This window comes from Lepidochelys kempii, chromosome 18 (assembly GCF_965140285.1).
Source record: "Lepidochelys kempii isolate rLepKem1 chromosome 18, rLepKem1.hap1, whole genome shotgun sequence".
Taxonomy (NCBI): Eukaryota; Metazoa; Chordata; order Testudines; family Cheloniidae; genus Lepidochelys; species Lepidochelys kempii.
In genome coordinates, this window is record NC_136397.1 from 13,783,277 (window position 1) to 13,807,815 (window position 24,539).

General features: G+C 45.3%; 2 protein-coding genes across 11 annotated transcripts in view; both read right to left on the bottom strand.

Moving 5' to 3' along the window:
- Nucleotides 1–224: 224 nt before the first annotated feature.
- On the bottom strand, nt 225–17,087 carry PGD (phosphogluconate dehydrogenase). Its single transcript, XM_073316481.2, has 13 exons — nt 16,973–17,087; nt 14,651–14,726; nt 14,027–14,206; nt 13,445–13,510; nt 10,691–10,809; nt 9,275–9,344; nt 8,606–8,740; nt 7,637–7,826; nt 4,580–4,710; nt 3,376–3,509; nt 2,890–2,989; nt 1,024–1,146; nt 225–510 (listed from the first exon to the last, which is right to left on the bottom strand). The coding sequence occupies exons 1-13, from the start codon at nt 16,978–16,980 to the stop codon at nt 391–393; spliced, it is 1,452 nt and encodes a 483-aa protein (XP_073172582.1). The 5' UTR covers nt 16,981–17,087; the 3' UTR covers nt 225–390.
- A 1,757-nt stretch (nt 17,088–18,844) lies between these two features.
- KIF1B (kinesin family member 1B) overlaps nt 18,845–24,539 on the bottom strand; it is a 150,049-nt gene continuing 144,354 nt past the window's right edge. For all 10 annotated transcript variants that reach the window (XM_073316470.2, XM_073316471.2, XM_073316472.2 and 7 more), the window contains one exon: nt 18,845–23,733. In XM_073316470.2, the coding sequence (XP_073172571.1) occupies nt 23,691–23,733 (43 nt within the window). In that variant the 3' untranslated portion in view covers nt 18,845–23,690. The remainder of the gene's footprint in view (nt 23,734–24,539) is intronic.

Genomic DNA, 24,539 nt, shown 5'->3' on the forward strand with positions numbered 1-24,539 from the left:
CTCCACCATTGTGCAGTGTTGCTTTGCATTCATGGTTTACCACCCTCTACTTATGAGGTGGCTGCATTTCAGTTGTTCTTTATCTATGTGGTTAGTGAAGCTCTTAAGGCTTGTGAACAATAAGAATACAAAATATGAATGGGGAATTAAATGTGTTCCATGAACCAGTATGTGTTTCTGGCCATCTGACTTGGAAAGCAGGAAGAGAAGAAAACACCCCACAATACATTTATAAGTGAGTTTATTTGCCTTTCTTATAAGACACATACATACAAGTTATTATAAAAGTACCCAGACAAACTCTAGCCAAATGCAGTATAAGCAAAGTGTTGCCATCAAGAGGAATGTCTCAGATCTACAGTATCTTGGCTTCCAGATGAAATATTTCCACTAGGCATTGTAGGATGAAGAGGACACATTTCCTCCATGACCTGTCCAGTTAGTATGGATGAATTCCCCTGGTTTCGATAACAGTTCATAGGTATGAGCACCAAAGTAATCACGCTGTGCCTAGATGATGAAACACACAGGAACACCACAATCAAATACCAACATCACCGAGATATTGCACCTTACATCCCACCTCTGTATGTAGGTATCTATTTAGGTTCTCAAACCAAGTCCATTGCCATGGTGTCTGAGTGACACCCATTTTAAAAGAAATATATGAGATTTGGGGCAAATCTTACAAAGTGAACATGTCTAGAATGTGTACGTGTAATCTGTTATACGATAGCAAAACCTTCAGGAAAGCAGATTCAGACTGGAGAACACAAGCAGGATAAGGGGTGGGGGGAAGGAGAGAAGTAACCTGACTGCACAACATTTTATTGCTATCGAAGTGTGAGGTAATTTAAGATTATAGGGTCTGAACCCAGGAATAACGCATAGAAGAGGTGGCAATATGGAAGAAAGGCTTTTGGCAGGTGATCCTTCACACACTGATGTGCTGTTTTGGTTTTTTTCTTCCTTGGGCTTAAATTTCAGCCTCACAGGTCTCAATGTGGCGTCTTGGGTGCTTACCTGAATCAGGTTAGCTGGCAGCATCTCATGCCTATACCCATCATAAAAGGAAAGTGCCGTAGTGAAGCAGGGCATAGGGATGCCAATCTGGACTCCAGTGCTGATCACACGTCGCCAGGAGTCCTGATGGAGAATAAAGAGAAAGAAGGAAACAGACTACTTAGCCAGCAGCATTCAGGACTACAGCAGAGGTTACTGTTCTCTAGTCTAATGGCATGTTCCTATTGGCAATCACCACCCTGGATCAAGTGAGCAGATTTTCCAATCAGTATTCATAAACAAAAGCAGTCCAGAGTGCTGTCCAGCAAGACAGAATTAAACAAGACACACACAATAAAAGCAGTACCCTATACTGTATACACAATCAGATCTAAAACTCAGGCAGGAACTCTGCTCTTTTACATATGCAGGGAGAACAAATTCCAAAGAGAAGAATATAATAAGCAGAACACTGAGCAAATAAGGCGTTTTCAGTAATCCTAATGAAAAAGAGCACAATGACTCCCCAAGGACATAAGAGACTAGTACATCGCTTCAGAATGGTATGTGGACAATCTTTTGTCTGAAAGTTAAATCTGATTTAGTAACATGCATAGGATACTCAGCTTTAGTGAATGGAATTAAGTCATAATAAAATGACTCAATTGGCCATACAGACACTGTTTATAGTTCTAACTGGACTTGTCTCCTGCCCAGATCAGAACACTTTATTTGGACAGTCCTAGGTCTAGTGAACTGAGAGCCTAGTACATTGCTGATACTATGCTACTGCATACACTAACAGCAGAATTTTTTAGCTACAAAATTGTAATCCAAACTCTGCACAGCAGGCCCCTTCCAAGGCAAAAGGCATGGTCAGTGATGAGAATGAGGTTTCACCTTGTTAGTCAAAAGAAAGAAGAGAAAAATAATAGTTTCTAGGACCACAGTTCTTCCAAACTACTGCACTCCTGTCTGATGATTTCACATGAAAATGGAGTGGCAAACTTAAGAGTTTATGGTTGCTACTAATAGAACTGCCAGGATGAGCAACTGGTTGAATGGATGTCAGTAAATTACATTTTAGAAACTGATGAGTCATGGTAGCTGAGGATGAATTACTGTGAATTAAGGGCAAAGAACTGAACATTTGTTTGCCTGTATATTACTTCTGGGGAGATCATATTAATACTTTGTGACACTCAAGGAGGTGTGTGTTACATTTGACACTATGGCAAGTCTAGGAAGAGTTACCCTTGCAGTACATCATCACCTCCAAATCCTATAGTCTAGGAAGAGTTCCGTTCAGCTCTTGATTCATTTGGATGCCAAAATTATAGGGTAGTACTTTACCCATTACAGTCAAACTCTCTCCCTTTTTTCCTTTATTTAGACATAATACCTCCATCTTTCTGATGAGATGGAAATGAAAGGTCTTGACTTCATGTGGGTATTTTTACAAAAGTGTGGGTGTTAACTTTGGTGTCCAGACCAAATTCTAATTTGGATAATTACATTTTGCCTCACCACGGTTACGATGGTGCAGTTTCAACTGGTTATGATTATGTTTCACTTCCTGTTCTTCGCTGTACACAGTAGTAGTGCTAAACAGCTGGCATGTCCCACCATGGAGATGCTGCATTTCAATGGTGGATGAGTGATTCCTAGATGCATACATTGTATTCACACACACACATGCAATCCCGAAGCGCTTTAGGATTACTTTAAAGCTCTTTGGGATTAAGGGTGTTATATAAAAGATATTTTAGAGACGTTTTTCTCTGCCCTCTCTCTTCTTGGACCTAACCACACTGCAGAAGGGGTGTTTTGGGGCATGTACTGTTTGTAAATTGTTGCCTTTGTGCTCTCCCTTCTTCAGACACACACCTGACAGTCCTCCACAGCCTTCTTAAAGAAGTCATCCAATAGCAGGTTCTGGAGATCGGGGTTTCGGTCAAAAGCATCTCTGATCTTCCCCAGGAATGCACTAAACAGGACAGACACAAAGCTGGAATTAGGTATCAGTGGTGGGAGCTGTGAATTGCCTAGAATCCAAAGGGCTAAGGGCTGGGATTTGACAGGCAGCCAGTAAGGCACAGTGTTTACAGAACTCAGCCAATCAACAGATTCCAAACACCAACACCTAGGGGAAAATGACAAAGTGAAAAAATGAAAAGATCAGCAGTGGCGGAGTAACATATAAACTTGATATCAGGTTGCATGAGCTCCAGTGTTGACATAGGCAGCAGCATCCCAGTATTAGCAGATAAAATATAGGAGATCTTCCACAGAGATCTCTGAGTGGGCCAGTCCAGCACAAGGCAAACCAAACTGCTCTCTGGTCAGCATTCCCTGCCCCAATTGCTCTCTTACCTTCTGATGATGCAGCCTCCCCTCCACATCAATGCAATGCCACCATAGTTAATTGTCCAGCCAAATTCTTTGGCTGCCTGTCTCAGCAGCATGAAGCCTTGAGCGTAGGAGATAATCTTGGAGGCATAGAGTGCCTAGAGAGAGACAAATCATATTTAGGGAAGCAGCCCACAAACTCTGATAGAAGAACTTTAGAATCTGACTCACAAGCAGAGCACACAAGTCACACCAAGGTCCATCTCAGGGGCAACACTCTAGTTATATGTAAGAAACCCACTTACTGAATTCCAAACGCTCCTAACTACTATCTCTGATGGTCAAAGCCTTTTCAATCTCACACTTCAAAAGAATATAGTTGATCCAGGTCAATAGGTACTAAATCTCTCCCCTATGCAGTTCGGACAACTAACATCAAAATATCACCATTTTCTTGCGTTGGTGCTACCCTCATCTATTACTTGAACATGAAGAAAAAGATACAGTCAAATTCTACTTAGTTTTAGTCAGGGTTATGGTTTTGCTTGTTTTTCTTTTTTTTTTGGTGCATCTATTCCAGTAGTTTTCTCCAGACTGTATGGGTACCACAGAAAGGGAGACTGCTAAAAGAGCAAGTAAGCACTCTTCACTTAATCTGGATCATGCACAGGAACACACACATACATCTCTTTGTCTCCTTTTATTCCCCAAGCCTTTTGCCAGGCAGATTTTCCTACAATAATAAATTTTTGGCACTTCTCTAGCACATTCCATCTGAGAAGTTCAATGTGCTTTCTAAGTGTTAATAAATGTAGCCTCTCCAATGGACAGAAAGTGAAATACCATCTCCATTGCACAGAGAGGGAAATGGAGACACAGAAAGGTGATGTGAATTGCCCAAGGTCACACATTGAGTTAGTGACTTGACTAGGAATAGCAACTGGTTCCCAGTCTTGTGCCTGTATCACCCTTCATCCCAACTGGGATCTTTCTCTGGTCCATGAACAAGTTCCCCATTAACCATATTTTATTGCATCTCAGTTGGCACACACCGAGAGAAATGGGCATGACAGGAGGCGGTCCAGGGCAGGCTCTAATGGCTGGAAACAAGGACAACACAAGAGCACAGCCAACACATGTCCCATTCAGAGTCCCGGACTCACAGCATACAAGCTCACTTTGTCCCCGCAGTTCTAATGCAGAGCTCTGTCTAGAAGCCCTGACTCACCTTCCGAATATCTTCCAGAAATGCCTTCTTGTTCCCACTGAACTGAGTCATTTTGGGCCCATCCAACCGTTTGCTGGCCTGTACCCTCTCATCCTTGAGGGAAGACAAGCACCGTGCAAAGACAGCCTCACCTTTACTCAGAGAAGGAAAGAGAAGACATTTAGCAAGCACAAGCCAAACAATGAGGCCTTTCTAGCCTACTGCATGCAGAGCCAAGGCATGGGGACAGGTGTTTATAGAGATGGGATGACAGCAGCAAGCCACACTGCCATGCAAGGAAGGTCAGGTTTAGGAATGGCAGAGGACTCCCATTGGCCACACCAAAGGGAATTTCCTCTGTCTACAGGAAGAGGACCTTTTATTGAGCACCCCATGACAGCTGACTCACAGTGTGGGGCTGAGTCTCCACAATCTAATCTAGTCAGAGAACTCATATTCAATAGAGGATCATCAGAAATGGAGAAGGGAGAATCTAAAACTAGCAGAAAGTGAGGGGTGGAGGAGGAGAGAAAGGGATTAAGTGAGGAATAGCCCACACTCTGAGATCTAGAGAGTCTAACGAAAGAAAGGTGGCTTCCAACCATTGACTTAGGTTTTTGGATGAATTATCAGAATATCAGCCAGAAACACAGCCACTGGGCTAGAGCAGTTTTGGGCAGCATTGCTTTGCCTGACATACTTCTTAAAACAACATAAAGCATCTACTATATGACAAGAGTCCTGGACAAAAATAATCAATGTTTCCTTATTTGTGAAAGGAACTTCAATCTTTTGGTCTCTGTTTCCTTCATCCATAAAATACAGACAATTTTGTATCACAGTATATCTTAGGGAGAGGTGGGCTTAGGAAACTAAATAAATACTTGCACAGTGCTTTGAAGCTGAGAAGCATTTACACAAATACCAAGTATGATGCACATTAATTGGAGATGCTTTTCTAGGAAACCTCAGCACACACAAAAATGCTGTAGACAAACATTACAAATAAATCGACTTCATAGGGGAAGTGAAAATTTTTATCTGTTAAGAACTTAGTTCTGGCAGTCAGGGGCCCATGCAAGATTTGTACACATCACTAAGCAAGGTAGGGAGCTGCATTCCTTGGAGAGCTGTAGAAGCAAGCAATATCATCAACTCTTGCATGGAAGCCAAAACCCTGAATTCTTGTCCTGGCAGATAAGTAAAGGCAAAACTAACTCACAGATATGTTATTTTAAAGTGTATTCATTTTAATTTAAGACTGTACAGATATTCAGGGAAAGAACTGGGAATTTAAACAGTTTCCTTTACTTTTTAGCATTTGAGGTCACCTTTCAGGGGACTGACAGAAATATGAAAGCATACAAGACTTTCCTTCTTCCTTTACAATGAATCTCCGGTTATTAAAAAGTCTTTCTTTCATACACCTGTGAATGAGTCATAGGTTTACACAGGACTTCCCAGTCATAGGTCATTATACTTTATCATAATCAGAACAAACCACTCCTTTTCATTCTTGCCCAACCCGTTTCCTTCTGCTTTATTGTGGAGGGAGCATGACTCTGCTATTGCAGGGAGGAAGTTGCAAGTCACCCTGATGCAAGGAGAAAGATGTAGCAACTGCACTAAGAATTTCCAGTATTTGCACAGGGGTTGTGAGGCACTAACTCCATAAGCCACTTCTGCAGCACAGAATTATACTTGGGAAATGCCTCCACCCTTGATCCTTGCAAAAGAAGGAGCCCAAGCAAGGGAACTTTACCAACCAAATGGAGGACACAACAATTTAAAAGTAAACAAAGCTCTGAGAGATTTAAAGCTCTGGTATAATATTTAAATTATTCAGCAAATGGCAGCCTCAGCCCTACTTTGTAAAAATGTTTTTTGTTGCAGTGCAGCCAAGCTTCTCCAATAAACTGGATTCAGCTGGCCACAGAGGGAGTGATCAATACAATTTATCTTCTAAAACAAGGGGGCTTAGCAAAACTACAGGGGAGAGAAGAGGTGGGAAAAAGAGCAGGAAAAATAAAGCAAACTCTGACAACAGATGGAACTTCCCGAAGTTAAAGTCCACACTAGAGCTTGTACCATGAATTTAAACACATCTGTAACATAGTTTGGGTGTCTACCCCTAACACACCTGTAATTTCACAGCTATGTTCAGAAACTATGCTAGAGACAACAATCAGTGGTAGGTGGGTAATTATGTGGGTGGCTACTTTTCAGGCACACTTTAGGGGCCTGACCCAAAGCCTACTGAAGTCAATGAAAAGATTCCCACTGACTTCAATGGGCTTTGGGTCAGACCATAAGCTAACCAAAGCAGTTTAAAAAAAAAATTTGTTCACATTGCATAGAGAAACCATGCAAACAACCATCATGTTGGAACATAGATAGCAACTATGCTTCTTACAGATAAATGCTCAAAATCCATTTTCAAAGACAGCTGGGGGGGTTAGTGCTGTTCAAGCCACAGTGCGGATAAGGCCTAAGTGTCCCTATCTAGTCAGATCGACACTGTGTCACTCGAGCTCTGCTAAAACTATCACATGGAAATGGGGGAGGAGAAAGGTACAGGGATGGTGGAAAAATAATTCCTACATCTTCAGGAAGATGCAAGTTCTTATAAAACTATAGCAGAAATAGGAGTTTCTTATTCCACACATTTTCAAGGCTGTGATTTGACTCAGCATCGGGCACCAGGGGAGGATAGATTACTGAGAACAGGGCTGAACCAAACTAGAGTAGTAAATATTAAAAACCCTCTCTCGCGTCTTGGTCTGGCATTGGGTCACCACCAGCTAAGGAACTACCAAATACCATGATGGGGGCAAAGAGGTGTTGACTGTACAAGTGGGACAGATGATTAGGGAGAATTCCCATAGAAGATAAGCAAAAAGCAGGGAGCAGTACTGTCAAAGGGCAAAAAGGCCTTAACTGTTAGACCAGGGATAACAGAGACAGAAGCACCTTCATCATGGGCTTATCCCCTCTACTGTGAAGCGTTTCATGGCTAACATGCTGTTAGACCGGTAGAACAAGAGACAGTGATATCAGTCAGATTGACAAGTCAGTTACCGATGAGCGTGACAGGAACTCCATATTCCAGGGCTGAGATGGCTGTCCACTTCCCAGTGCCTTTTTGACCTGCGCTGTCCTTGATCTTTGGGAGCAGGTGTTTGCCATCAGAGTCCCTGAACTTGAGGATGTTGGCTGTGATTTCAATCAGGAAAGAGTCCAGCTCTGTCTTATTCCATTCTCCGAACACCTTGATGGAGAAACCAACAATGGGATTCCAAGAGGGATACTTACCCGAGCTCAAATTACTGGCACCCCTTCAAACCACTGACGATCTTAGCCCATTTGCCAGGCATCTTCTCAACAGCTCAGAAGAGGAACTAGCATGTCCCCATGTCAGAGGTACCGTAGGTGCATGGAGCTGCAAAGCAGCCATCTCCAAACAGAAACATACAGACATATTCTGGCCTGATACTACAAGAGCCATATGGGGAGTGGAAACGCCTCATTCCATGACACCATACTCTTGGCACTTTGACTATTTATGGCTCACCCCAAGATTAATCAGGTCTCTATAAGGATTATCTATCCACACTATTGAATCCTATCCTGCTTTAAGGGATCTCTGTGACCTACATTATTGGCTCATATGGAAGAGGTTCATTAGCTTCTTCAGCCCAAGTCAAGGAACAAGGGAGCAACAAGTGGAAACACTTCAGATCCGACCAAGACAGATTCTTTCCCAGGGCAGGAGGCACATGGGGAATGAAAGATCTGAGGCAATGGTCTAAAAGTGTTCAAGGTTTAGGACCTACCTCAGTTGGTGCCCATGCACATTTCCCCACTGGCCCTAGCAGATGATTTGATAGAGGATTCTACTACAGACATTAGCTGTGCTCCATGGAGCACATGGCCTATGGAGAGGAATGTTATAACTAACTGCCTTCAAAGCAGAGCAGTCACCTGCTAGGTCTCAGGGCAGAGGTGAAATAGATGGGGGGGGGGAGAAGGGGGCAGGCTGCGGCTCACCGTTGCCATCTCATCATGTTCCATTCCCAGTACATCCTTCATCAGGTGGTAGGCCTCACAGATCAGCTGCATGTCTCCATATTCAATCCCATTGTGCACCATCTTCACAAAGTGCCCAGCACCTTCTTCTCCTACCTACCAAAGAGACATCACAGGATGCCTTCAGACACACTGCTGCCACCGCTACTTAATACCTGCCCATAGTTTCCCTTTGCTTAGTACGGCTTTGTGAGTTTAGTACTGGGGAAAGGCACCCTGGACACACCAAACCGCTGTTTGTGTGTAGACACTGCATAGCAGCTTCCCTCACATTGCCCCAGCAATGTGCCCCACCTGGGATGAGAGGGGAGTTCATTCTCTACAACCAAGTCCTTCCTTGGTCTCTGCTGAGACTGTTAAAAAGGGAAATATCTGTGATAGTGGCTTCACTGCTGTGGACATGGGTCCATGTGGACAGAGAGCATGGGAAGGGTGAAGTACCACACAACAGAAATTCTGTACTGGGTGCAGCAGACTGAAGGATCAATGCAAAAAGCAGCCCTGCTTTGTTAAAGAATACATTTGTAGCATTTGTGACACGCGCATGCACACAGAGATTTCAGTGGCCTAAACAACCAAGCGATGGATCTAATCATATTCCAAGGTCTATCAATGTCTGTCAGTACTTGCCCAGTCACAACAGGGTTCCCCAGTGTTCACTTTAGCAGCGATGCTTTGAAATATCTTCTTGATGTGAGGCCTATGGAGAGGAATGATATAACTCAGCAGCTGGACACAAACATTACAAGAGAAAATTTATCGATGTCGTACTGCCACTGTAACTCACCCCCAGGCCAAATGGGGAGAGAGGACTTGGCTACCAGACATCTCCATCAAAACCAAGATAAAGGCAAAATGCCTCAAGGATTAGCCACTCTATGCAGGAAATAGCAAACCGCACAAGCTGTGCATTTATACAGCACCTTGTAGAGGAGGCCGTCAATGCACTTCACAAAGGTGACAACTATTATCCCCTCCATTTTTCAGATGGGGAAGCTGAGGCAGAGAAAGATTAAATGTCACGCCCAAGGTCATATAGCGAGTCAGTGGAAGAGCCTGAACAGAACCCAGATTCTCTGGCTTGCAGCCCTACATATTAACCACATCATCAGTCTTAGCTAATTTGGAAGGGGAGAAGGAGGAGGCTTAATGAATGTTAACTGGGAGGTTGTGCCAAGCAGATGATATGGTATAAAAGAACACTGAGTCAGAAGTGGGCGAAAGGAGCCACCTGAGAGGAGCATGAACATAGAACGGGGTGCAGGAAGAGAGGAGGATAGAATTCTAGGTGGGGATGGAAGAAACAAGCAGCCTTTATCCACGTGTTTAAGATGAAAAGAAAAGCAGAGATTACTCTTGTAGTTGCCCACTTGGCACCATCAAGTTGGAACAAGCTGATCTAAGAGGTAAAGCTGGTGTGAAGCGACAGAACTTTTCAGTTTCTAAAGCTGTCTTTTCCTTGAGCCAAGAATAGGCCCAGAAAAAATCTCTCTCCAGACACACAGGAAAAAAATCACCACGGTCACTGTTGCACCGTCCCTTCCAGGGACATGGGGGTGGGAGAAGGAGCTGGATCGAGAGCCATGTTTGTGTGCAAGAATTCATGCATCCTATTAACAGTTCAGAGACACTGAAGAGCAAACTAAGCCTCCTTTGAGCTATGAGTCACTGCAGCAGCTCCTGTTGCCGCCCATGTTATAACTAGCAATTTCTCAGCTGGCACGGAGTCCCAAAAGAGTCAAATAAAGGTCTCTGGTATATCTGGTCAGGTTCCCTGTTCTCCTCTCCCCTGAAAAGTTGGTACCTCCACCTGCACACTACTGAGAAGAAAACTGGGTGAGCCTGGACTGCCATGAACAGCCAAGACTGCCTGTGACCTCAGCTGGGCTGAGAAGTCCTGAGCCCCCAAGAAACATCAATTTTCTCTTGATATAGACACATCCCACCCTCACCAGTACCCTCTGCTCCCAACATCCAGAGACGACTTTGTTACTACATGACCAGTCTACAAGAGGAGCTGGTGGGAATGGGAGGGCTGATACTTACCAAGCCTCTTTGTCTCCTCCTGGCATGAGTGAGGGTCCGTACCTGGCACCCTCCTCTCCCCCACTAACACCACTTCCTACGAACAAGATGCCCTTTTCCTGGAGTTCTTTACAACGTCTCTGAATGGGAGAGAGAGAAACAGTATTCAACAAAAGCTTTTCTGAAACAGAGGAGGGGGAATCCTGCATTTTACTTCAAACACTCATGGGGTCAGGATAGAGCCAAGACAGAGATGGCACCATCTGGGCCCAAAAATAGTTTTTTCAGTTCTGCTTTGGTCGTGGCAATATATGGAATCAAAGAGGAACATACACACAGGCTGCACTTTGAACATTAGGAAACTTCCCCTTGCTCCCCCACTGACATGGGTCCTTGCAAAGAGAAGATAAGCCCGAAATTGCAAGCCCATTAGCAAGAATTTTTAATGAATCTGTAAACTCAGGAGTTGTACCGTATGATTGGAGAATTGCTAACACAGATCCTATTTTTAAGAAAGGGAAAAAAAGTGATCCGGGTAACTAGCAGGCCTGTTAGTTTAACATTTGTAGTATGCAAGGTCTTGGAAAAAATTCTGAAGGAGAAAGTAGTTAAGGACATTGAAGTCAATGATAAATGGGACAAAATACAACATGGTTTTACGAAAGGTGGATAGTGCCAAACCAACATGATCTCCTTCTTTGAGAAAGTAACAGATTTTTTAGACAAAGAAAACGCAGTGCATCTAATTTACCTAGATTTCAGTAAGGCGTTTGATACCGTGCCACATGGGGAATTATTAATTAAATTGGAAAAGATGGGGATCAATATGAACATTGAAAGGTGGATAAGGAATTGGTTAAAGGGGAGACTACAACGGGTCCTACTGAAAGGTGAACTGTCAGGCTGGAGGGAGGTTACCAGTGGAGTTCCTCAAGGATCAGTTTTGGGACCAATCTTATTTAATCTTTTTATTACTGACCTCGGCACCAAAAGTGGGAGTGTGTTAATAAAGTTTGCGGATAATACAAAGCTGGGAGGTATTGCCAATTTAGAGAAGGAGCAGGATATCATACAGGAGGATCTGGATGACCTTGTAAACTGGAGTAATAGTAATAGGATGAAATTTAATAGTGAGAAGTGTAAGGTTATGCATTTAGGGATTAATAACAAGAATTGTAGTTATAAGCTGGGGATGCATCAATTAGAAGTAACAGAGGAGGAGAAGGACCTTGGAGTATTGGTTGATCATAGGATGACAATGAGCTCCCAATGTGATATCGCCGTGAAAAAAGCTAATGCAGTCTTGGGATGCATCAGGAGAGGTATTTCCAGTAGGGATAAGGAGGTTTTAGTACCTTTATACAAGGCACTGGTGAGACCTCACCTGGAATACTGTGTGCAGTTCAGGTCTCCCATGTTTAAGAAGGATGAATTCAAACTGGAACAGGTACAGAGAAGGGCTAGTAGGATGATCCGAGGAATGGAAAACTTGTCTTATGAAAGGAGACTCAAGGAGCTTGGCTTGTTTAGCCTAACTAAAAGAAGGTTGAGGGGAGATATGATTGCTCTCTATAAATATATCAGAGGGATAAATACCGGAGAGGGAGAGGAATTATTTAAGCTCAGTACCAATGTGGACACAAGAACAAATGGCTATAAACTGGCCACCAGGAAGTTTAGACTTGAAATTAGATGAAGGTTTCTAACCATCAGAGGAGTGAAGTTTTGGAATAGCCTTCCAAGGGAAGCAGTGGGGGCAAAAGATCTATCTGGCTTTAAGATTAAACTCGATAAGTTTATGGAGGAGATGGTATGATGGGATAACATGATTTTGGTAATGAATTAATCTTTAAATATTCATGGTAAATAGGCCTAATGGCCTGTGATAGGATGTTAGATGGGGTGGGATCCGAGTTACCCAGGAAAGAATTTTCTGTAGTATCCAGCTGGTGAATCTTGCCCATATGCTCAGGGTTTAGCTGATCGCCATATCTGGGGTCGGGAAGGAATTTTCCTCCAGGGCAGATTGGAAGAGGCCCTGGAGGTTTTTCGCCTTCCTCTGTAGCACGGGGCATGGGTCACCTGCTGGAGGACTCTCTGCTCATTGAAGTCTTTAAACCACGATTTGAGGACTTCAATAGCTCAGACATAGGTGAGATTTTTCGCAGGAGTGGGTGGGTGAGATTCTGTGGCCTGCGTTGTGCAGAAGGTCAGACTAGATGATCATAATGGTCCCTTCTGACCTTAGTATCTATGAATCTATGAAAAAAAAAAACATCTCTTGGCACACGGCAGTTTTATCCAAGTGAATTATTCCTGTACCATTTCCATGCTCATGGGATACATGGTCAGTGGAATGACACCAATATTGCCCATTAGCATATATTCTATGACCTCGTGTTCCTCTCAGGCAATAGTTCTGCTATAAGCATCCTGGCTTCCAGAGATTAGAACAGATGCATTTTCAAAGGGGCTTTATTCTAATGAGGCCAGTGTTTTTATTGCAATATTTCTGGACACAAACATACACCTGTCACAGGTCTGGTCCTACAATAAGGATCTAGCAACTCTAACATAGTTCTTTAACAGGTTTGTCAGTAAGGGGGCTCCACTGCAGACAGAATTTGGTGTGGTTCCCCCCAAACAGGAGACTAAAAGACATCCATGTATACAGCAGTTCTGGTTCACCCATTTCTGGGAGGAAAGAAACACTGTCAGGGCATTCTCAGCCCATTCACCAAGAGGAAGGGGTCTAGAAGGCAGCATCAGGCTTACCGTGGTGTCCCTGTACTCTGAATTCCCTCCGTCAATTATGATGTCTCCAGCTTCCAGCAATGGCACCTGCAACCAGAAAAGAAAAAATAAAATCAATCAGCATTATTATTTGGTCCATATAGGAAAAACTTAGAACTGACCTGCAGCTGAGATCCCCGAAAGGTCAGAGTGAACTCATCAGAACCTGTTCCGGATGGTATTGCCTTAATCACAAGCAACCCTCCTTTTAGGGGCCAGATTTATTAAGGGCTCATCACTAGACTGGGCTCCTCAACAACAGAATCCAAAGGCTAAAACAAGGGGAGGGTTGTGTGTGTGTGTTTTCCCCATCTATAAATCGGAGACATCACCTTATCTACTTGGGCGTAATTAGTGTCTGTAAAGTTCTAACAACCAAACCTTTATTTTAAGGCAGTCTTCTAACTGATTTTAATCCCCACGAGTTCTCATATGCAAGTGACTTTAAGCAATGCCAAGTTAGCAGCCTGTGAGATTGTCTCTGCAACAATGGGAAGGTGGACCTGGCATGGCGGCAGCAAAGAACAAGGGGCCAGTAGCAGCTAGGAAGGAAACTATCCTCACCAGACTTTTGATGAAGTCATCCACTGCACTTCCAGCTTTCACCAGCAAGATGATCCGACGTGGCTTTTTCAGCTTGGAGACCATCTCCTGTAGACTGTGAGCCCCAATCACTTTGGTTCCCTTGGCCTCATTGGCCAGAAAGGCATCCACTTTGGACACCGTCCTGTTAAACGCACAAACCTGGGAAAGCAAAAAATGTGATGTTGTCCATATCAATCAACAGTCGGCTAGCTCCAGCATTATACACTTCTCTCCTGCTTCCGCCCTCCAAGAAGCCACATGTCAGTGATACTCTTGCAGCTTTTCTGTATGTCTTTCCATTAGGTTCAATCGCTAACAGGATGTTCCAAGTGCAATTGCAACCCCCAAAGGATGAATTGATGTCTAACAAATCCACATGTGATCACAATTCCTGGCTAGACACAGATGAGTACAGCCCTTTTCTCCAATCCCTTCCTTTTTGAGCAGCAACAAAGGCTGTGATAAAAGGGAAAGAATCTGAACTCAGGACACTGTTCACGTACACCACCTCCCACACAAATTAAAATGCCCACCTGCTGCTCTTGGACACTAGGGATTCAGCCCTTGGAAATGACATATAATTCCCCAAATTCCTTCACTCACCACAAAGCCATGGTCATTCATGTTTAAAACCAGGTTCTGACCCATTACAGCCAGTCCAATCAAAGCAATGTCAGCTCTGAAAAGTAGAACAACAACACACCAATATCAGAAAGATTCCAACTGTCATTAACAATGATCCTTTCATGATCTACCAGGCTATTTTGGTCTGAACTGTTCAGTGAACCTGTGCTGGTGAGATCGTACATATATGCTCCCTGATCTTACATGCGCTATAGAGGACTCTATATAAACAGTGTGAGCCCACATGATTAACAGATTCTGGTCTTAGGCAGAGACAGTAGAGAGGTGAACACAGCAGAGCTCTCCACAGTGCATACCAAGTGATCTTGAGCTGCCAGGATCCCGTCCCAACTATCAAGGCAAACAAGCCCTGGAAGGAAGAGAGAAGGAAAATACCCCACCAGCAACTAGAGGGGAGGTGAAAGGAGGAGCAAGAGGTGATACTGTGCCAAATGGAGTCAGAGTGAGCAGCACAATACCCCAACACAGCTCTGGAGTGCTCACACTGTGGCAGTGCAGCCCCAACCAACGACACTGTGTCAGACACAACATCTGGACATCACTTTGCATTTCTGTACTTTGCTGCATCTTCAACAGGTGCCAAGGCGGCGCTCCAAGGCTGGTATCAGTGCCCCAGCAGGGGTGGAGGAGGGAATGAAGTAGTGCTGGAGACTGATTTAAAGAGAGCTAATGGGGACATAAGGGGCTGTTTCAGGATGACAGGGCAATCAATACCAGCGATGTCATTTTCACAAGGTCAGGGCTCCACGCCCAGCAGCACCTGAATTTTGCCTCAGGCCTCTGACAAAGCAGTCCACTTCAACTGGCAGAAATCCAGCTCATGGAGCCACTTGGTTATCATGTCCTCTCTTCCCAGCGTCCTATGGTTTACTGCACAGGACACTGCAGAAAGAAGTTGGGAGGAACTACCAGGGCCACCAACTTCCCCAAGCTCCGCAAGGAAGAGATGAGCTACCTTATGCAAAGAGAGACTTCTGTGTAGAAGTCTTTATATGAATAACGTCTGCCCTGTCCCCTCTTCACTCTGCCAGGAATCTTCTCTTCCACATCAGCTTGATGGTTCACCTGATTATCCATTTGTTTTGGGAGTCATCCTGCCCCCGACCCCTGAGGCAGATAATTAAAGGCTGTACTGTATATTCTAGAGAAAGATCAACGAGGGAGGACATTTGTCTCCAAGCTCAGGACCCTGAAATACCGAACAGGTCAGACAGGAGAGTGTATTGCCCCAGCACATTCACAACCTGTCTTTTCCCCTTCTGTTCATGCTTTTGAATTCCTTTGCCCTGTACAAGTCCATCTGTAACCTGACAATTTCCAGTAGGAGTTATCAATAGGACAATATATTTGGCAACACTTTTCTGGTGAGTAATGTTTCTCAACTTATTAAGTCAATAAGAAAAAAGAAAAGTGAAATAATTGACGAGAATTTCAGCCAGAGGCTTCAAAGCATCCGCATATTTTCTGACTCTATTTGCATATGCAGCAGGATGACAAACTGAATTAGTAACTGACTATTGCTTTAGCATGCAGCTTGAGGGCCATTAAGGAAGTCACTGAAGGCAACAATCCAGCTCTCATCGAATTCTGATGCCTTCTCATCTGAGAGTGCTGAGCAGAACTCTTCACTGTCACCCCCCTCAATCCTATCCGAGAGTGGCCCATGTCAGTAGTCCCTGTGCATCATCGTGGGATGGGCAAAATGAGCCCCGCAAGGCTCGGGTCAAAGTTTGAGCAAGGTGGTTCCAGTCTCCTGGGGGTGCGGGGCAGACGGGAGAGCCTCCTCTCAGCCCCAAGAAAAAAACCCTGACTCACAGGCTTTAAGACCAGAAGGGACCGTCTGTGATCCCCTAGTCCAGTGGTTTTCAACCTGTGATCCATGGACCCCTGGGGGTCTGCGACTGTGTCCAACCCCAAAGGGGTCCGCACCTCCGTTTGGAGTTTTTTAGGGGTCTGCAAACGAAACAGTTGAAAACCACTAACCTGGTCTAACCTCCTGCACACGCACCTCCCAACCCCCCCCCCCCCCCAACTTCAACCATCCGGTTCCCCACTTCTGAGCCAGCCAGGAAAACAACCGTGCACGGACGGCATCCTCGTACTCGGCCCGCCCGGTCATTCCCAGGGGCCGGGGCCTCGCCGCCGCGGGTCCCAGCCAGCCCAGCGCGCTTCAGGTCGAGGCCACGCACTGCCCCGGACCGAGCGCCCCCGCCCCCGCCCCCGCCCGCCTGGGTGGCAGGCGGCTCCAGCGCCAGGCCTGGGACCGCCCGCGGGACTCACTGTGCCATGGCGGCGGCGGCGGCGGCGGCGACTCCCCTCGCTGGGCCGGTAGGGGACTGGGCAAGCGGCGGCGCGGCCGGGCCAGCTGTACTCGCCCAGCTCCGCTCCCATTGGCCCAAGCCGCTTCCGCCTCTCGGGAGGGCGGGACTTAGGGGCTCGTCCTCGCCTAGTTCCGCCCCATCTGTGGGCTGATGGCTCAGACGGGCCCAGCCGAGCGCCGATCTCATCGTCCTTTAGAGGGGCGGGGTCCGCCTTCAAGGCCTTGCAGCAAGGGGGGTGGCAGGCAGTAGCCGGGGGGTCCAGGCTGCTGGGCAGGTCTCCCTCATGCAAAATGAGGCACAGCCTAACCCCAGAGCGTGGCTGTGGGTATCAATGCTAAATCCAGAGGGTTGCCATCTTTCTAATTGCACAAACCCAAACACCTTTGCCCCCCCCTTCTGAGATCCCTCCCTCCAGCCTCCCACTTCTATCACGGGCTTTTCCCCACCCTCACTCATTTTCACTGGGTAAGGGGTTGGGGTGTGGGAGTGGGCTCAGGGTTGGGGTGCAGCCTCCGGGGTAGAGCTAGAAATAAGGAGCTAAGGGCATGGGAAGGGACGCGGCTGGGACTTGAGGTATGGGGGGAGGTGAGGGCTCCAACCGGGGCATAGGGGGATGCAGCTGGTGAGGAGGGGTTTGTGGTGCATGGGGGAACGTAGGGTTGAGGGCCAAGGGGTTTGAAGTGTAGGAGAGGGCTCAGGGCTGGGGTGCAGGCACCAGTGAGGGGTGTGGGCAGGGACTCAGGGCTGTGGGGTTTAGAGTGCAGGAAGGGGCTTAGGTCTGGGGTAGGGGTGCAGGAGGGGGTGTGAGCTCTGGGTGGGAGTTTGGATGCAGGGGAGTTCCAGCCTGGGACAGGGGATTTAGGAGCAAGTTAAACGTGCAGGAGGGGGCTCCAACCTGGGTAGGGGGCTCGGAGTGTGGGCTCTGGCCAGGCAGCACTTAGCCCTGCTCCACCATGGACCGGGAGCTGCCTGAGGTAAGGCAGGCTCCCTGCCTGCCCTGGTTCCATGCTGCTCCAAAGGAAGCGGCCGGCATGTCCAGGCTCTAAGTGGAGGTGTGCCCAGGCAGCTCCGCATGGTGCCCACCCCTGCACGTTCCCCACCAATAGGAGCTGCGGACCCAGCCCTGCCGGTGGGGGCAGCATGCAGAGCTTCCCTGATCACCCCTGTGCTTAGGGGGCAGATATGTCGGCCGCTTCCAAGGTGCTGCTCAGAGCCAGGGCAGGTAAGGAGCCTACCTTAGCCCCGCTGCACCACTGACTGGACCTTTAACAGCCCGGTCAATGGTGCTGACCAGAGCTGCCAGGGTCCCTTTTTGACGGGGCATTCCGCTCAAAAACTGGATGCCTGGCAACTCTACTTGTGGGACTTCAGGAGCTGTAATATTTTAAGGACCTCACTGCAGTTTTGAACAGTCAGAATTTTTGTAAGGTTTTACACCTACTCGGACAGGGCCTTGGGAGTTTGACCTGTGGGGAAGTCCATGTACTGCAGTCATGTTTAAAACAGCTAGTAACCTCAGGGTCAAATTTCAGTGGCCTCTGTTTAAGGAGCTCCTAGTCACCTGTGACAACCACCACCAGGCCTACTATAGTTAGCAGCTTTTACAGTGAAAGTGACTGAATAATTAGAACTGCCAGTTGATTGTGTTTGAGGGGAATGGTGATAGAAAAGCTGGAGAAGGGTCTCTGACAAACACCCGGAATTAGGCAGAGAGGAATGTCTGTACTCTCTGAATGAGCTTGTTCAGATCAGAGTTCAACAGCTCTCAGGGATCAAGCCAAGAAACTAATGGTAAAAAATAGTAAGTGAAGAAAGCAGCGCACACAATGCCTGCTAATGCACTGGTTGTACCTTTATTGTTTCACCTCGTTCACTAACAGTTCTGTGGTGCAAGGTTACCATACACAGTTAGATATCTGCATTGCACACCTAAGCCTATACAGCAAATGGATCAGAATTAGTACAAATACATGAACTATATTTACATTTTGTATACTCAAGCTCCAAACATCAGATATATTTACAAAATAAAACATGAGAATGAAAATCAAATTAATAATGTACAGTGTTGCTGATGCACTCCTTTGCTGGGATGAGATCAGTTTGCAAAGAGATTTGTTCAAGAAGGCTACTTATGCTATAGTGTCTACCATGTGTGGAGGACTTGAATAGGGAGATGGAAACATTAGTTAAAAAAATAGGTATTTCAGTGCAACAGCATTTCTAATGTCCAAAGTCAAGAACATTAACAGACTGCACATGGAGAATGTGCTCTGAACAAGCAGAGTGAAAATTAAGGCCTCATCCTGAGAAGTGCTAAGCATCCATAACTTCCCCAGTTCCCAACCCTTGGTTTCAACAGGAGATAGGGGTAGCTCAATACCTCAGGTCAGGCCACTAATTTGGCAACATTAAAAATAGGAGGTCCTATAACCCTCCAGACCCACAAGTTGGAGTGCACAGCTTCTCTCACTGATTGAAGCAAATTTAAAACTAATATTGACACAAGGTTAAGTAATCTGTTTAGTGTTAAACTGTTTTTAGGCCTCCAATACTTAGAACTCATAAATGGCCTTCTGAACAAAACTCTCATTTCTGTTCTCGAACAGCTGATGTTTCTGTTTAACAAGGAAGCTCAAAATTAATACATTCCTGCTACGTACAGTACAGTTCAGACCACATATGGGGTAATCAGCTACAACGGAGAGATGCAACACACACAAGTTAGAGTCCCATTTAAATACATTCTGCAAACCTTCCAAGAGCAGCAGCATTAGTATCCTTCTTTTAAGTAGCAGGTAAACAACTGCATCTTTAACAAAAGAGAAAAAAATCCAGAACAATACAACTAACACAAACTGATGCAGCGTAAGTACCAGAGTGATGCATAGGCAATATTAATTGCAGAGTACCAGCGGGTTCTATACCCAGGATAATGCTCTCTTCCTTATCTAATGTGCAATTAGAGATGTATAAATATACAATACATTACATAAAAAATTAAATATCCCTGTAAATTAGATAACAAGCAGCAGAAAGTAAAGTCTTTGCTTTGAAACACCTCACCAAGCAGTCAAAGATTTTCGACAGAGGAATGACAAACCTTCCCAATGGTTTGGAAATCCTCTCCCTTCTCTTCCGCATCCCAGGATAAAGGATTTTGTTTTAAAAACTTAAAGTGCATCTCTAAAATACAGTATCAATTCTTTTTAAAATAAAATGGCTTGTGGAACTTACACAATAGTGTCATATTTTCATGGGCCTTTGGGTAATTTCTTCCCTTCCATTAATTGATTAAATTAAAAACCCAAACTAGAGGTGTGCCTGCAATCTTAACTTTTTCCAAGGGACATCCTTTAGGATCAGTGTCCATGCTCAAAAGGTTGGCTGGCCCATGGCATGGTGCCCACTTTCCAGCAGCAAGTCCCAAGAGCTGGCTAACTCCAGGGCAGCCTGCATGCAGCTAAACCAGCACACCAGCTCAGTTGGATTTTTAAACTTCAGGAGGGGCGACAGTTTTCCCTGCCTCTTGTATTTTTTCCATGTTAAACTCTTTGGGGTAGAACAGGAAGCCTGTACAAAAATATGAATTAAAATTAATTAAAAAAAATATTTTTCTACTTCCTACTTTAAGGACCAAGGAACACTGCCATTCCAGAGCAGAGCTCCATTACCAGTGAGAGACTCTAGGAGATTCAACATCTCTCTTACATCAGACTGGAAGGTGGTACTGCCTCCTCTGAACTCTCTACAGATTATGGGGCTTTAAGAAATGTAGAAACTTAAAAATAGAATTTTACACTTCCAGTGACCTTTGTTCCACATACAGATCAGGCCACCAGAAGCTGCCTGCAGTTCTCAAATATAGGAGGGTGAAATTTATGCAACACATTTGTAACATTTCCAGTTCTGCGGTAATAAGATACCCATCTGCCACCTCCTGTTTCCTAAGGAGGGTTCCTTAATCATGTTTATATATAATACCTATATTTATAAATACAATTTAGCTAATTTTCCAGCTTCTGGCCTATCCAAAGCAAAGACTTTGCTAACTAGTTTTGTTCTAGTTAAAAAAAAATAAAAAAAATGTTCTCAGTGCGTCACATAATACCACCATCTAATCAACACCATCCCTCCCCTTCTCAGACAGGAACCACCTTCGTTACCGATGGTGGCAGCAGCAGCAGTGACTTAGTGCTTAAAATTAACCTCTAGTTCATTCTTAGAACAGTCTTGAAATCTGCTTAACTCCAGCACAGGGAGCCTCTTCCTGCTCTAGCAGTCTTGGTTTGTGCACACACTGGAAGTGCATATTGTGTCTGTTACATAACAAAGAACATTCTCACTGTGTTAGGGTCACACAATTAAAGAACAAAATGCTACAAACAAACAAACGCAAACAAATGCTTTCTGTGTGATGCTCTTGGATCCTTATAACACTCCCCCATTGCAGATTCCTGTTCTGGAAGGAGTTAGGGGACTGCAGGAGAAGAGGTGGCTCACAGCTCAGCTTGATTACCATCATGTAAGGTATAAAGATATGTCCTAGCAAGCATCAGACTTCATCTTCCTGCTCCGTTTTTAACTAAGCTTTTAGGAGGTCCCACTATGCATTACGCTTTGCGGCAGAAGCAAAGCAGTGCATGAAGCTGAAATAAAGTTGCTCTATTGAGAACCCCTCATGCTTCTGGCCACAGAAACTCAAGTGGGCGGCATGATTAGGTGTCAAGGAGTGATCTAAATGAAAACTACCTTCCTGAGGTGGAGTGATCCGAGGACTTTTTCTTGCATGTGCCTAGGATAGTGAAATAAACCCCCTTTGCCACTCCCAAGAGCTATAAACTTAATGAGAGGTCTGTACATCCTGACCCCACTCCTCCCCCCGGCATTCCACTCCCCAGAGTGAGCCGCTGAAGTATAATGAAGGGGTTTTGATGGATGCTAAAAATAACTCCCCTGCAGTGACCAAGAAACCTAAACTGGAAATTCACCTCCCAGAGAAAGGAAGCTTCCTGTGTCTTTGGTGGAAGGCCTGAAGGGGCAGAGGGTCAAGGTTTGTCTAAGAGACCTTATATCAAATTAGCAATAGCTGCTGCTGCTGTCCAGGGGGATCTTACAACAGGCACTTGTTACACATTGGTGATCAGGAATAGGAGTCTGCTTGGTCTCTCTTCAGAAGGGACTATCTTCCTGCCCACAGGATTTAGGGGGAAGGGTTGGAGGCAGATGAAGAAGAAGAGGAGGAGGAGGAGGAGGAGAAGGTGGTGGTGATACAAGCAGCGATGTGATCTTTTTTCCAAAGAGAAGCCAAAGCTCCCTCCCATCCTGGCGCATTCAGTGGCTGGAGAGTGCTGCAAGCACTAGGTTTTAAAAGGAGACAGTGGAGAGAAGATACTTTCCCATCATCAGATTGGATATCGTTCGAATTGAAGAAAGGAGGGTATGATGCACAAGGTGGGAGCAGGGAGGCCCCCATTTCAGAGGTACTCCAAGAGTATATGCCAGATGCATTTTTCAGAGTAGCTTTTCAGGTCACGCTCGTTTCTGTTTTAAAGCTAATCAGACAGGGAAGGGAAGTCACTGATACAATAACTCTCGAGACCAAAGAAAGGTAGAGAGAAAAGGGAAGCATCTCCCCAGCCTTCTGGTTAATTCCTGCATATGCTCCAGAGAACTACCACACAGGGATTTTTCCACTTCCCTTCATTAGCATCACCTCAAAGAAAAGGCTGAGCCCTTCGAATTTCAGGATTTTCAACCAATGCTTCAGTGACAACCTCCTCTCTCTATCAGGAGGGACACGGCCACATTGCCTGCACAGAGTTACCGCAAACTCCACCTGCTCTGCTCTGCTCAGGTTTTGGGGAACTTTATAAATAAACAGTGCCACTCTAGACCCCTATGGCAAGAGCCCATGGGGCAGTTTCTTCCAGCCCGCTGCTACATCACTCAGGGTCTGCTCCTGTTCTCCTCCCCTCAGTCTCGACAGCAGCAGACCTTGCTCTGACCTGCTGAACACTAACAACACCTCCATTTCCAGAATTAACTCAAATTCCGGGATATCTGGGGTCTGAGATTCAAGTCCAACCTGGATGGGTTAACTTATCTTATGTGTCAGCTCTCACAGGGGGTTAAATGACAGGCAAGACTAAGGAAGCCTCAAGAGCAGCGGCAGCTTCTCGCTGGGTAACGCCACGTTTAGACGCTTAGAAGGAACCATTTTTCCCTAGCCTAAGAATCTTGTCCTGAGGGCAGCATTGTGGTTACCGCAAAGTCATAAAAGAAAGAAAAACCTAAAGCATTTCAGACAGATAACAACAAGGACAGTGGTACAGACATCAAAGAGTCAGTTGGAATGGGAAACCAATAGTCTTAAGGAAAAAACAAAAAAATAAGTAACTTTTCTTTTTAAAGTCGTGCAATATTCACTGGATCCTTTTTTTGTTTTTTCCTTTTGTTTTGGCCACATGCTACTAATAGGATTCTCAACACAGATGAAAAGAAAAAGGGGTAGGGTTAGAATAGCTAGAAAAAGTGCTGAAGGAGATGGGGAGGGAAGGGAAGTTAAGCCACAGGATTACATACAAGAGAAACCATCAAGAATTACACAAAGAAATGAGAGGTAACACTTTATCTATCAGAAGGCGAGTTAGAACAGATGAGAATGACACATGGACTCAGTACTTCAGCAGGCCTGTGCGTCTTCGGGCCAGTTTTGACCTGCACAAAACAAAAGGAAAAAGGATTAGCTAGCTTGGCATTACCTCCTGAGCCTCATTCTTCAACCTTCTTTTTTGCCACATCTTGATGTTATTTGATCTACGCTTATTTTGCATTTTTTTACAAAGGAAAATATGTAACAGTGATAACTTGGATGCTGTACTTGCTGCCCCAGTGTCCTTGTGAGGGAAATGGGATCAGTAGGAACTGTAGTTTAAGAGCTCCTCTCTCTATGCCGATAACACAGTTGGGTTTTCAATGAACTTATTAGTAAAATGAAGACTGAGTTTTATCTAGCAGTACTGTGTTACTGTGCCTTCCAGGGAGAGCCAGGAACCTCTGTAGCCCAGCTGACAAGATGGCACTTTTGGTGTGGGCTAGAATGCAGGAACTCTTGGGAGAAAGCCAGCAAGGGGAAGGAGGAGGGAGAGTTCTTCAGTGTCACCCTACAACCTGGCCAAACAGAGAAGCAGCCCAGACCTACCAGCAGCTAGGCAGTGAAAAGTCTAATATATTTGTAAAAAAGGGAGAAAGTCCAGGAGGCCAAAGGCCATTTTAAGCTCTTCATATCTACATCGCACACAGCATCCTGCATATATTTAAATGTGATTTGTCTGGTAAGAAGCTGGTGAACAGATAGCATCCACTGCACTTTTTAGGCTTTAGGGCTGGCTTTTTTTCCACACCAGTAGACTGAGTGCTCACTGGAATCGGCTCCCCCATCCCCTCAGAGCAAATCTGCTAACCAATGTGACAGGCTGCCTGCCCACATTACACTAACCACATCTCTGCTCTGCAGTGTCTGC

Excerpts from the sequence above, each read along its gene's own strand:
- PGD (XM_073316481.2), bottom strand. Across the intron at positions 14,207-14,650 it reads TGAATGACCATGGCTTTGTG|GTTTGTGCGTTTAACAGGAC; the intron begins GTGAGTGAAGGA and ends TTGCTTTCCCAG. Across the intron at positions 10,810-13,444 it reads CAGAGTACAGGGACACCACG|AGACGTTGTAAAGAACTCCA; the intron begins GTAAGCCTGATG and ends TCTCCCATTCAG.